We start from the raw sequence: 13,820 nt of genomic DNA on the forward strand, positions 1-13,820 counted from the left end.
AATTAGGAGGGAAAATTCTAAGATAGTAATTAAGGACCATATGTACCAACGCATTTTCCCATGGACACAGAATGGGTAAAACCATTTGATGCATCTGGCCCTAAGTTTCTTAAGTCTGTTATCACTGTTATTCAGCTGATGTTTGTAAACTAGATAGTTATATCTTGTGATGGTAACTTTAATCACTAAAGTGTAAATTGTGGTTTCACCATTTTCTCTTTTAACAGATGATGTCAGTTCATTCGGATTACATTGTTTCAGTTCAGATCTTAAACACTTTGATGGATGTAACAGTTAGCAATTGTAAGTATCTAACAAAAAGAGGTAATTAGTTTAATGTACGGGATGTGGAATTTTATAAACAATATCTACTTGTCCATGGGACACGTTACTTCATAAATCTACCTGTCCTGTTAAAAAAAAAAAATCCACTTGTCCCTTTATGTGCCATGTAGTGTGGTGACAAATTATGGCACAATCTCATTATATTGGAGCTCTGATAATAGCCTCTCTGATTATGCCAGGGCACATACTATTGTAGGCTTTGAATTCTAGCAATGCTGTATTTTTGCCCCCTTTCAGCAGATCTACATACAGGGGTTGGAGATAGGGTTATGCAATAGTTCCTGGGTTGGAATGCCCATTCGAGTCTTTTCAAACTTACAAATTTGCATGTTTTTAGGATTTTCACCTGGTCTTCTCAAATCTTTTCCCATGCATAGAATGGTAGAAAATTTACTCCTGACAAGGGCAGAAGTAAAACTTCATCCTGTGTTGGGAAAACGTGGTTGGATGGAAACTGAAATTGTAAACGATCAACAGAGTTTTGCATGAGCAAATCTACACATGCATGTTTGCTCATGCTAAAATGCAGTTCACAAATATTGCCATTTCTTGGCCTACTTCAATAAATTCTTGTGAATTAGTGAAAGTCGTAAATCTGCACTAATGCAAGGACATATATCATGGGTGCACTTTTGTGATTTTCTTTAAGAATTGGGACCTTTTGTTTTTATTTCAGTTCTATCTCTCTCTCTGTTTATTGACTGGCTTCACTCTGAGTGGCAGCATTGTGCTCTTTCACAAGGGCCGTATTGGCACAAAAAGTAAGATGTGCTTTCTTAGACCAAAAATATTTTTTAATGTTTGTTATGATTGTGAGGGCCCAGCAGCTCCCACCACAAAGAAGATTCACAAAATCCATATCAAAACAAGACACTCATTGACAAAACCAAAAGCTGACCACCAATATCAGACCTGTTGGCTTTTCCAATGCTTGTTTTAGTTCCAAGTTTCCCATAATCCTGTTGCAACTAGTTACACTGATTCCTCCATTCTGATTGTTTGGAAATACTAGCATGCATCAAAGCATTTGACTGATTGATGGTTCAGAGAAATAGTACCGAAATTTCAGTGTCGGTCAACAAAACGTTTTTTCCTGGTTGCATTTTTGTGAACTTTACTTTTGAAAGCAAAGATCACCAACCCTGCTTTCAAGCTTCTGCAAATATTTGCATCAAACCAGAGAGCATGCTGGGAACATTATACGTAGCCTTCTATTGCTAAACTTTGCAAATGTGTGTACTCAGTATAGGAACTACTGTCAGTGTGAGCTAACAGCATTTTCTTAGAGTGCCCTCATTAATAATAAAGACTTTGAGTTCATGAACCCTAAATACAGGTTCAAACAGCATTAACATATGGACACAACTATTACCTTAATTGCAGACAGTGTCATTTCCTGATCAATTGGTACTGTAAACTGGAAGACAGTGGGCTTGTGATGTAGGCGATTGGGCCTACTTGTCCCAAGGACAAAATTAAACATAATAACTTGTTGTCCTTGATGCCAAACAGTATGTCCTGGGCATCGAGCTATAAGAATTTCACACCCATGAATTTAAGACAGACTATAATGGCATTCCTCTACAAAACAAAGTCTAGGGTGCGTGCTGTTTATCCTTCATTCCATGTCTTGGTACATTGTGTTTTACCATTTCAATATTTGCATTTCTGGAATTAAGTGGAATCATCTTGATAGCCATCCTGCTTCCTTGTCTGATCTGGAATGACATCTGGCTTAATTTGATTCTTGTCTCATTCTTGGCCATCCAAAATATAAGCAAACACTCTAATAGTGTAAAAAGAGTTTTCCTGGTTTTCAGGAGATACTTGGGTGATAACTCCTTTGAACTAACCAGCAAGATGTTTTACTTTCAGTGAGAGGTTGACACTGTTAGTGGACTGGTGTTGGAATGAAGTCCCCTGCATAGATTTAGAGCTTGAGCCCTTCCTATTACACACACTGGAACCTTGAGAGCTTGGTACTCGCAAGTCTAGGTAGGCTCCCAAAGTGGGTCCTTCTGGAATGAGCAAGAGTGACAGACACTTTCTGCATCAAACCTTGTGGCACTGGCATTGGTGCAACATAGTCTGAAGCAAAGGGACAGGCCTTTCTCCTTTGGTGGTAATGCCTTCAAAACTCTCCTGTGTTAATGTTGTGACAGTCTCCTTTAACTGGAGCTTTTGACTTGCCTCTTTCAGAGTAAGGACTGAAAGGTGTGTGTACTTTGTGTGTATCGCAAGATGAGTGAGGATCCTCAAAGAATGTCTGACAGAATGCAGCAGGGAATCCATATGCGTATGTGTGGGTAGTTTTTGCTCGCCAACCTGCCAGCAGTATAGTGGTTGTCTTTATACAATGTAGCCTGTGTGTCTGATGACCTAGGAGCCTGCAAATTTCCATTCCTTCTCTACTCCCAGTGGTACTATATGTTAGTGTCCTGTGATGTGGAGGAGAAATTAGATTATCCTGTTTCAGATTGTCTGCAGTTTCCCTGCCAGATTGATTGCAGCTCTGCAACTCTTTTCCCTTCCTAACCACACCTGAAGACACATAGGATTTCACTTGCCCTACAAAGAATTCTGCCTGAGCTTACTGAAACTGTCTCAGGAAGGTATAATGGTTTTCATGGCTCCATACATGGTCAGTCATTAAGGGCCGTTCAGGAACTCCCACTTACCTCATCCCACTCTGTGACATGTTAGGGAATGTCCTCCTCTCATTGGCTGACCACTGGCAAGTTCAGCCAGTGAGAGCAGGTGGTGGAGTTCCCATCCTGTCCTTCCCTGAAGTCTCCAGAAACCCCCACATCCTTTCTGCTGCTCCGCCTGCCACCCAGTGTCTCCACCACAGCCCAGCTTCTTGATGTTGTACAAATGTATGCATGTATGAATGTATGTGTATCTGTGCTTGTGTGCCGTGAATGGGTTTGGGCGTATGTGTGTGCTTGTTTGGGTGTTGGTGAGTGTGCATGTGGATAAGTGGGTGTGAGTATGTATGTGTGTGTGCTTGTTAGTGAATGAGTGCAAATGAGTCCCCACTCCACTGCTCAGCCAAATTATGGGCTGCCACCTCATGGCCCTCTTAAGAACTGATCATGCAGTAACCGTGAAGTATTTGCTTGAAGGAACCTTCCCAAAAAATGTGAACTATGCAACAGCTGACATTGCTGCTCTGGCCAGTGCCTGGTTCCATGATCTCACGTGATCAAGAAAGGGGTCGTACAATTAGGAAAAAACTGAGCTCAAATGAGAGACTGTATCACTGCTTTCCTACTGTGAGAAAAGGGGTATTAAGTGTTTATCCCATGGTCTTTACCCTGCAGGACATTACCATGCATGTAGTACCATTCACATAAGTGCCATCGTGGCAGTTTATTATTTTTTTTACTTTACCAAGTAGTACTTTGCTACGCACGTAGGATTTAAAAAAAAAAATCTCATTATGATGTAATTTACAAAAAGGAGGTTTTAGGGGTTAAGAGATGGTTAGGAGTTCAGGATATGAAGGGTAGTAAAGTGTTTTTTAGGCTTCGGGCTATAGTGGTAAGGGATGGTAAGGTGTTTTGTTTAGGGTTCAGGGTGGGTAGTGGTAAAGGGAGGTAAGGGGTTCTTGGGGGTTCAGGGGTTGGAAGAGGTAAAGGCAGGTAAGGGGTTTAAAAAAAAAAAAAAATAAGGAGTTTAAAGGTTACTCCCCCCTTCCTCAAAAAAATAATATATGTATGTTCAATGGCATGTGTAGCTGCAGATACACATGCTATGCACAGGTCCTGCCATCTAGTGTTGGGCTCGGAGTGTTACAAGTTGTTTTTCTTCAAAGAAGTCTTTTCGAGTCACGGGACTGAGTGACTTCTCCTTTTCGGCTCCATTGCGCATGGCCATCGACTCCATCTTAGATTGTTTTCTTTCCGCCATTGTGTTCGGACGTGTTTCTTTTCACTCCGGTTGTTCGAGTCGGAAAAATATTACAAACTCTCTACATTCGTCAGTATTGTTTTCGATCGAGTACCATCTATCATCAACACCTCGGTACCGGCGGATACAAATCTCTACTTGCCCTTCGGGGCACCCGCGCCCAACTTGTATCGTCGAAGCCTCATGGACCAGACCACGTTTAGATTCTGCCCTCGGTGCCACGCCAAGTATCCCTACATGGACCAACATCTAGTTTGTAACCTGTGTTTATCTCGGGATCACCGAGAGGATACTTGCGAGGCCTGTAGATCCTTCTGCTCGAAAAAGTCTCTAAGAGACCGAAGAGCGCAAAGGTTAGAGATGGCGTCCAGAAGCACCGAACGCCTCGACACAGAAGAGGAGGAGATGATCCACACCGCCGTCTCCGTTTGGGGGTCTGATTCCGAACACGAGTCCGACATCGACCGACAAATAACATCGGGCCAGCACGTGAGTACGCTTGCGCTGACCCAATCCAAGCCCAAATACAAGGCCTCTGGGACGCCACTGTCAGAAGGCCATGGCTCCACCCGTAAGGAAACTACAGGTGACCAAGCAACATCTTCGGCACCGAGAAAGGCCACACCAACAGCAAAGCCTTCGGACTCGAGCCAAGGCACAGGCTCTGAAATTATAAGGCACCGACCCATCGAGTCTAAACCCCGAAAGTCACTTTCGGAACCGAGGCCAAAAAGTACTTCAGGCCCTTCAACCCAGAAGAAGCCAGCTTTGGAGCTGAAAAAGCACACATACACATGGACTTTGGAAGCACACATACGCATGGACTTTGAAAGCAATTAAAAGAAAGCCAAACATTTGATGAAGAACTCACACAAATGGAGGATTTTGACGAGAAACAGGCCAGAATTCAAATCCATAAAGACACTGGCAAAATCCTCACTGCTCCTCCTCTAAGAACAAACAGGAAACTGGCCTTCCATGGACGTTTGGACACTGATCAGCCACCGGCTAAAGTGCCAAAACCAAGAGAAAAATCTCTGCCTCCTTAATTTTCACCTCACCAGTCTCCTCCTCATTCTCCTCACCTAACTGTCTCCCCGCCTGCTACCCCCACTGCACAGTCTCCATCACACACTGTACAGTCACAACACGATGACACTGATCCATGGGACCTCTGTGATGATCCAGTTTCAGATAATAGTCCAGAGTGCTATCCATCAAAGCCATCACCCCCTGAGGATAGCACCTCATATACACAGGTTCTAGCTGGGGCAGCGGCATTCCACAACGTAGCCATGCACACAGAACCTCTTGAGGATGACTTCTTATTTAACACATTGTCCTCAACTCACGCCACATACCAGAGTCTACCCATGCTTCCTGGCATGTTAAAACATGCACATCAAATCTGCCAGGAACCAGTTAAGGCAAGAGCTATAACTCCAAGGGTAGAAAAGAAATATAAGCCACCACCCTCAGACCCAATTTTTATTACCCAACAGCAATCCCCAGATTCCGTAGTGGTCAGCGCAGCAAGGAAGAGGTCTAACTCCCAGTCCTCTGGGGACGCACCCCCTCTGGATAAAGAAAGTAAAAAATTCAGTGCTGCAGGTAAAAGGGTGTCATCACAGGCAGCTAATCAATGGCATATAGCCAATTCTCAGGCCCTAATGGCCAGGTATGACAGGGCTCACTGGGATGAGACGAAAGACATTATTCAGCATCTCCCCAAGGACCAACAGAAGAGAGCCCAGCAAATAGTAGAAGAGGGACAAGCAATCACAAACAACCAGATCAGGTCAGCGTTAGACTCCGCAGACACAGCCGCAAGAACTATTAATACAGCTGTCACCATTAGGGGACACTCATGGCTTAGGTCATCAGGATTTAAACCTGAAATCCAGCAGGCTGTCCTCAACATGCCTTTTAACGAGCAACAACTCTTCGGCACACAGGTTGATACAGCCATTGACAAAATGAAAAAAAGACGCCGACACTGCCAAAGCTATGGTGGCGCTTTACTCATCCCAATACAGAGGCTCATTTCGAAAGCCCCAAAATAGGGGAGGCTTTAGACCCCAACCATCAGAGCCATCTACCTCCCAAACCAAACCCTCTTACCAGATGCAAAACCAGGGAGGGGGGGATTCGGGGAACCTACAGAGGACAATTTCCTAGATCTAGAGGAAAATACCAGCCCTCAAAGCAAGCCACTCATGCCAAACAGTGACTTTACCAACATCTTCCCTCACAACACTTGCCCTGTGGGAGGAAGACTACAAAAGTTCCATAACCACTGGTTACCCATCACAACAGACAATTGGGTGTTATCCATTATCCATCATGGTTACTGCATAGAGTTCACACAAACTCCTCCAGATATTCCCCCAAAAACGCACAAACTCCCATCTCAACACATTTCAATGTTGCAAACAGAAATACAGGCACTATTACTCAAACAAGCCATAGAACTTGTGCCACATCATCAGAAAGGAACAGGGGTTTACTCCCTGTATTTTCTCATTCCCAAAAAGGACAAAAAATTGAGACCAATACTAGATCTCAGGACTCTCAATCTCTACATCAGATCAGAACACTTTCACATGGTAACACTACAAGATGTAGTCCCACTGCTACAACAGCAAGATTTTATGGCATCACTGGATCTAAAAGATGTGTATTTTCACATACCCATCCATCCAGCCCACAGAAAATATCTCAGGTTTGTAATACAAGGAAAACATTACCAATTCAAAGTGTTACCTTTCGGGATAACAACAGCTTCCAGGGTATTTACAAAATGCCTTGCCATAGTCGCAGCATACATAAGGAGACAACATATACACGTCTTTCCATGTCTCGGCGACTAGCTAATAAAAGCCAACACTCAAACACAGTGCCAACATCATACACGGTATGTAATAAACACCCTACACACACTAGGGTTCTCAATAAACTACCACAAATCGCACCTACAACCAGCACAAATTCAGCAGTATTTAGGAGCCACATTAAACACCCAAAGAGCACTTGCAAGCCCAAGTCCACAAAGGGTACAATCGTTCCACAGCATATTGCCAAAAATCCAGCCAAACCAACAGTACACAGTCAAATTTGTAATGAAACTGTTGGGCATGATGGCATCATGCATCACCATTGTCCCAAACGCAAGATTAAACATGCGGCCCTTACAACAGTGCCTTGCAAAACAATGGTCGCAGGCACATGGTCATCTTCAAGATCTAGTGTTGATAGACCGCCAAACTTAGATATCGCTTCAGTGGTGGAATTCCACAAATTGAAGCAAAGGGCGGCCATTTCAAGACCTTGTGCCTCACGCCATTCTTACAACAGATGCATCAATGATTGGATGGGTAGCACATCTCAACAATCACAACATTCAGGGACAATGGGACACCAAACAAAAAAATCTTCACATAATTCACTTAGAACTGCTAGCAGTGTCCCTAGCACTAAGATATTTGCAACCTCTTCTTGTTCACAAACACATTCTTATCAGAAGAGACAATATGACAACAATGTACTATTTAAACAAACAAGGAGGAACCCACTCATCACAACTTTGCCTTCTGGCACAAATAAATTGGCATTGGGCAATTCACAGCAACATTCACCTGGTAGCTCAATATATTCCAGGGATTCACAATCAATTGGCAGATGACCTCAGCCGAGATCATCAACAAACACACGAGTGGGAAATTCACCCCCAAGTGCTTCACAAATACTTTCGCCAGTGGGGAACACCAGACATAGATCTGTTCACAACCAACCACAACTCAAAATGCCAAAACTTCACGTCCAGGTACCCACACCCACGATCCAAGGGCAATGCTCTATGGATCAACTGGTCAGGGATATTTGCTTACGCTCCCCCCCCCCTCTCCTGCTCATTCCATTTCTGGTCAACAAACTGCGTCAAAAACAAACTCAAACTCATACTTATAGCACCAACGTGGGCACGTCAACCATGGTACACAACATTATTAGACCTGTCACTAGTACCACACATCAAACTTCCAAACAGGCCGGACCTGTTGACACGAAACAAACAACAAATCAGGCACCCCAATCCAGAAATACTCAATCTGGCAATCTGGCTCCTGAATTCTTAGAGTTTGGATATCTACAACTTCCACCAGAATGTATGGGAGTGATTAAACAAGCAAGAAAACCCACCACCAGGCAGTGTTATGCAAACAAATGGAAAAGATTTGTTTTCTACTGCCAATCCAAACACATAACACCCCTTGACGCAACCATACAAGACATTGTAGGTTATTTACTCCATCTACAAAAAGCCAATTTAGCTTTTTCATCCATTAAAATATATCTCACAGCAATTTCTGCTTTTTTGCAAAATATACAAAACAAATCTCTATTTACAGTGCCTGTCATCAAAGCTTTCATGGACGGTCTAAAACGTATCATACCTCCAAGAACTCCACCAGTACCATCATGGAATCTTAATATTGTACTCACACGACTCATGGGTCCACCCTTTGAACCCATGCACTCCTGTCAAATTCAGTTCTTAACATGGAAAGTAGCATAGTACTTCGCACAAACCCAAAATAACTACCTAAAGTCATTTCACCGTTTCATTTCAATCAAACAGTGGAACTTCCAATCTTCTTCCCACAGCCAGACTCAGTGGCAGAGAGAGCACTACATACATTAGATATTAAAAGAGCTTTAATGTATTACATTGACAGAACAAAATCATTCAGAAAGACTAAACAGCTGTTTGTCGCATTCCAAAAACCCTATACTGGTATTCCTAAATCAAAACAAGGCATAGCCAGATGGATAGTAAAATGTATCCAAATTTGTTACCTAAAGGCTAAAAGACAGCTGTCAATAACACCAAAAACACATTCCACTAGGAAAAAAGGCACAACAATGGCATTTTTGGAAAATATACCAATGACAGAAATCTGTAAAGCAGCTACTTGGTCAACACCCCATACATTTACCAAACATTACTGTGTATATGTGTTAGCAACACAACAAGCCACAGTAGGACAGGCTGTACTAAGAACACTATTTCAAACAACTTCAACTCCTACAGGCTGACCACCGCTTAAGGGAGGAGAACTGCTTTGTAGTCTATGCATAGCATGTGTATCTGTAGCTACACATGCCATCGAACGGAAAATGTCACTTACCCAGTGTACATCTGTTTGTGGCATGTTCCGCTGCAGATTCACATGCGCCCTCCCCGGGAGCCTGTAGCCGTTTAAGTTACATTTAAATTTGTACATATGTATATAAATCTCCTTTCCATTGCATGGACATTTCTTTCTTTATACTCTTATCACTCCTACCTTACCCTCTGCGGGAAAACAATCTAAGATGGAGTCGATGCCCATGCGCAATGGAGCCGAAAAGGAGGAGTCACTCGGTCCCGTGACTCGAAAAGACTTCTTCGAAGAAAAACAACTTTGAACACTCCGAGCCCAACACTAGATGGCAGGACCTGTGCATAGCATGTGAATCTGCAGCGGAACATGCCACAAACAGATGTACACTGGGTAAGTGACATTTTCCATATATATATATATATATATATATATAGGTTCGATGGCATGTGTAGCTGCAGATACACATGCTGTACATTATCCTGCCATCTAGTGTTGGGCTCGGAGTGTTACAAGTTGTTTTTCTTTGAAGAAGTCTTTTCGAGTCACGAGACCGAGTGACTCCTCCCTTTTGGTTCCATTGCGCATGGGCGTCGACTCCATCTTGGATTGTTTTCTTTCCGCCATCGGGTTCGGACGTGTTCCTCTTTGCTCCGTATTTCGGTTCGGAAAAGATAGTTATCCATCGGAAAATTAGACTGTATTGTTTGTGCTCGTTACCGGATTAGTTCTAACACATCGACACCGAGGAAAGAAGAGCTCCGGCGGCCCTTCGGGGCTTCCATTCCTCGGTGGGGCCTGGTCGGCCCGACCGCGTCCATCTTCAAACCTCATGGACCGGACCCCCTTCCGCTTCTGCCCCAACTGCCACGCAAAGTATCCTTGTACAGACCAACACTTGGTCTGTAATCTGTGTTTGTCCCCCGAACACAAAGAGGATACTTCGAGGCCTGTCGGGCATTTCGATCCAAGAAAACACTGCGGGATCGAAGAGCTTGAAGACTTCAGATGGCGTCGACACGGGCCGGGCACACCGACGTCGAAGAAGAGGAGAGATTCTCTATTCGAGATTTGGACTCTGACGAGTCCGAGAGTGAGCAGCCGAAGACGCAGCAAACTGTGAGTGAACCAGCCCTGGCAAAAACTCACTCGAAAATAATGAGGGCCAAGGGGATGCCACCGCCAATAGGCCATGGCTTAACCCGAAAACACGGTGACCAAACATCGGCACCGAAATAGGCCTCCCAGCAGCCGAAGACATCCGACTCCGGTCGAGATACCGGCTCCGAAGAGACTCGGCACTGAGAGTTCGGCACCCCGAAAGTCAAAAAGGTTTCCTCTGAGCCAAAAAAGACTGTCGAAAATATTTAGGTGCCGAAACATGCAGCCTTGGAGCCGAAACAAAGCTCCTATACAGAGGAACAAGGCCTTTCCACACAATTACAAGGTCACAGATTTGAACAAGAACTGGACATGGGAGAGCCAGACCATACCCAGAGGAGGCTCCATATACAAAAAGACACAGGGAAAATCAGAACTCTTCCTCCAATAAAGATGAAGCAGAAGCTCGCATTCCAAGAGGCGGAAATGCAGCCAAAAGCAAAAGTGCCTAAAGAAAAAACACCACCAACACAGTCGCTACATCTGTCCCCCGGTAGCAACACCCCCAATGATGCAGTCACCAACACACACAGGGATGAGCCAAGATGACCTGGATGCATGGGATTTGTATGATGCACCGGTCTCTGACAATAGTCCTGATTGCTACCCGGCAAGACCTTCACCACCTGAGGGCAGTACTGCTTACATGCAGGTGGTTTCCAGGGCAGCTACCTTTCATAATGTAGCATTGCATGCAGAGCCCATAGAAGATGACTTCTTGTTCAACACCCTGTCATCTACGCACAGCCAATACCAAAGCTTGCCAATGCTGCCAGGCATATTAAAACACGCCAAACAAGTGTTTCAGGACCCAGTCAAAGGCAGAGCCATCACGCCTAGGGTGGAGAAGAAATATAAACCTCCCCCTACTGACCCTGTGTACATCACACAACAGTTAACTCCTGATTCGGTGGTAGTAGGAGCAGCCCGGAAAAGGGCAAACTCACAAACTTCTGGAGACGCACCACCGCCCGACAAAGAAAGTCGGAAATTCGATGCAGCCGGCAAGAGGGTGGCAGCACAGGCAGCCAACCAATGGCGAATTGCCAATTCTCAAGCTCTACTGGCAAGATACGACAGGGCACATTGGGATGAAATGCAACATCTCATTCAACACCTTCCCAAAGACTTCCAGAAACGTGCCCAACAGGTTGTCGAGGAGGGCCAAACTATCTCCAACAACCAAATAAGGTCATCTATGGACTCAGCAGACACGGCGGCCAGGACAGTAAACACGGCGGTAACCATTCGGAGACACGCATGGCTACGGACCTCCGGATTTAAGCCCGAAATTCAGCAGGCTGTGCTGAATATGCCTTTCAATGAGCAACAATTATTTGGGCCGGAGGTGGATACGGCGATAGAAAAACTGAAAAAAGACACGGACACGGCCAAAGCCATGGGCGCGCTCTGCTCCCCACATAGCAGAGGCACTTTTATGAAGCTGCACTTTAGAGGGGGTTTCGGGCCCAAACCACAGAGCCTTCCACCTCACAAGTCAGACCCACATATCAGGGCCAGTATCAGAGAGGAGGTTTTCGAGGACAATATAGGGGTGGACAGTTCCCTAAAACAAGAGGGAAATTCCAGAGCCCAAAAACCCCACAAACTAAACAGTGACTTCAATGTCACAAACCCCCACCTCACAACACAGTGGGGGGGAGACTTACAGATTACCACAACTGGGAACACATAACTACGGACGTGTGGGTCCTAGCCATTATCCAACATGGTTATTGCATAGAATTCCTACATTTGCCACCAGATGTGCCTCCAAGAGCACACAATATGTCCAAACAACACTTAGACCTGTTACAACTAGAAGCCCAAGCATTATTACAAAAAGAAGCAATAGAACTAGTACCCAACCATCAAAAAGGAACAGATGTTTACTCCCTGTATATCCTTAATTCCAAAAAAGGACAAAACACTGAGACCCATATTAGACCTCAGAACACTGAATCTTTACATCAAATCAGATCACTTTTACATGGTGACACTTCAAGACGTGATTCCGTTGCTCAAACAAGAAGACTACATGTCAACATTAGATCTCAAGGATGCTTATTTTCACATACCCATACATCCTTCCCACAGGAAATACTTGAGGTTTGTAATCCAAGGCGTGCATTACCAATTCAAAGTGTTACCATTCGGCATAACAACAGCCCCAAGTGTATTCACAAAATGCCTGGCAGTAGTAGCCGCTCACATCAGGAGACAGCACATGCACGTATTCCCTTACTTAGACGATTGGTTCATAAAAACCAGCATTCAGCAACAGTGTCTTCTACACACAAAATACGTCATAGAAACCCTTCACAAACTAGGGTTCTCTATAAACTACCAAAAATCACATCTACAGCCGTGTCAAATACAACAATACTTAGGAGCAACATTCAACACACAAAAGAAGATTGCCACTCCAAGTCCACAAAGGGTACAAGCAGTCCAAAATGTAATACTGAACATGTACCCAAACCAACACTATCAAGTGAGGTCTGTAATGAAACTCCTAGGCATGATGTCTTCATGCATAGCCATTGTCCCAACCGCAAGACTACACATGAGGCCCTTACAACAGTGCCTAGCAACACAATGGACACAAGCACAGGGTCAACTTCAAGATCTAGTGTTGATAGACCGCCAAACACACTTCTCGCTTCAATGGTGGAATCCTATAAATTTAAACCAAGGGCGGTCAGTCCAAGACCCAGTGCCTCAATACGTGATCACAACAGATGCTTCCATGATAGGGTGGGGAGCACACCTCAACCATCACAGTATACAGGGACAATGGGACGTTCAACAAAGGCAACTGCATATAAATCATTTAGAGCTGTTAGCAGTGTTTCTAGCATTGAAAGCATTTCAACCGCTAATAGTTCACAAACACATTCTTGTCAAAACATACAACATGACAACAATGTATTACTTAAACAAACAAGGAGGGACACACTCATCACAACTGTGTCTCTTAGCACAGAAGATTTGGCATTGGGCGATTCACAATCACATTCGCCTAATAGCACAATACATCCCAGGGATGCAAAACCAGTTGGCCGACAATCTCAGTCGAGCTCACCAACAGACACACAAATGGGTAATTCATCCCCAGATACTACAAACTTACTTTCTACGCTGGGGAACACCAGAAATAGACCTATTTGCAACAAAAGAAAACGCAAAATGCCAAAACTTTGCGTCCAGGTATCCACACCCTCAGTCCAAAGGCAATGCGTT

At 44.3% G+C, this 13,820-nt stretch overlaps 1 protein-coding gene across 1 annotated transcript in view; it reads left to right on the forward strand.

The window, feature by feature from the left end:
* The window catches only part of SLF2 (SMC5-SMC6 complex localization factor 2), a 393,983-nt gene that overhangs the window by 139,891 nt on the left and 240,272 nt on the right, over positions 1-13,820 (forward strand). The window contains exon 10 of the mRNA XM_069239517.1: positions 228-303. Within this exon, the coding sequence (XP_069095618.1) occupies positions 228-303 (76 nt within the window). The remainder of the gene's footprint in view (positions 1-227; positions 304-13,820) is intronic.

This window comes from Pleurodeles waltl, chromosome 6 (genome assembly GCF_031143425.1).
Source record: "Pleurodeles waltl isolate 20211129_DDA chromosome 6, aPleWal1.hap1.20221129, whole genome shotgun sequence".
Classification (NCBI taxonomy): Eukaryota; Metazoa; Chordata; class Amphibia; order Caudata; family Salamandridae; genus Pleurodeles; species Pleurodeles waltl.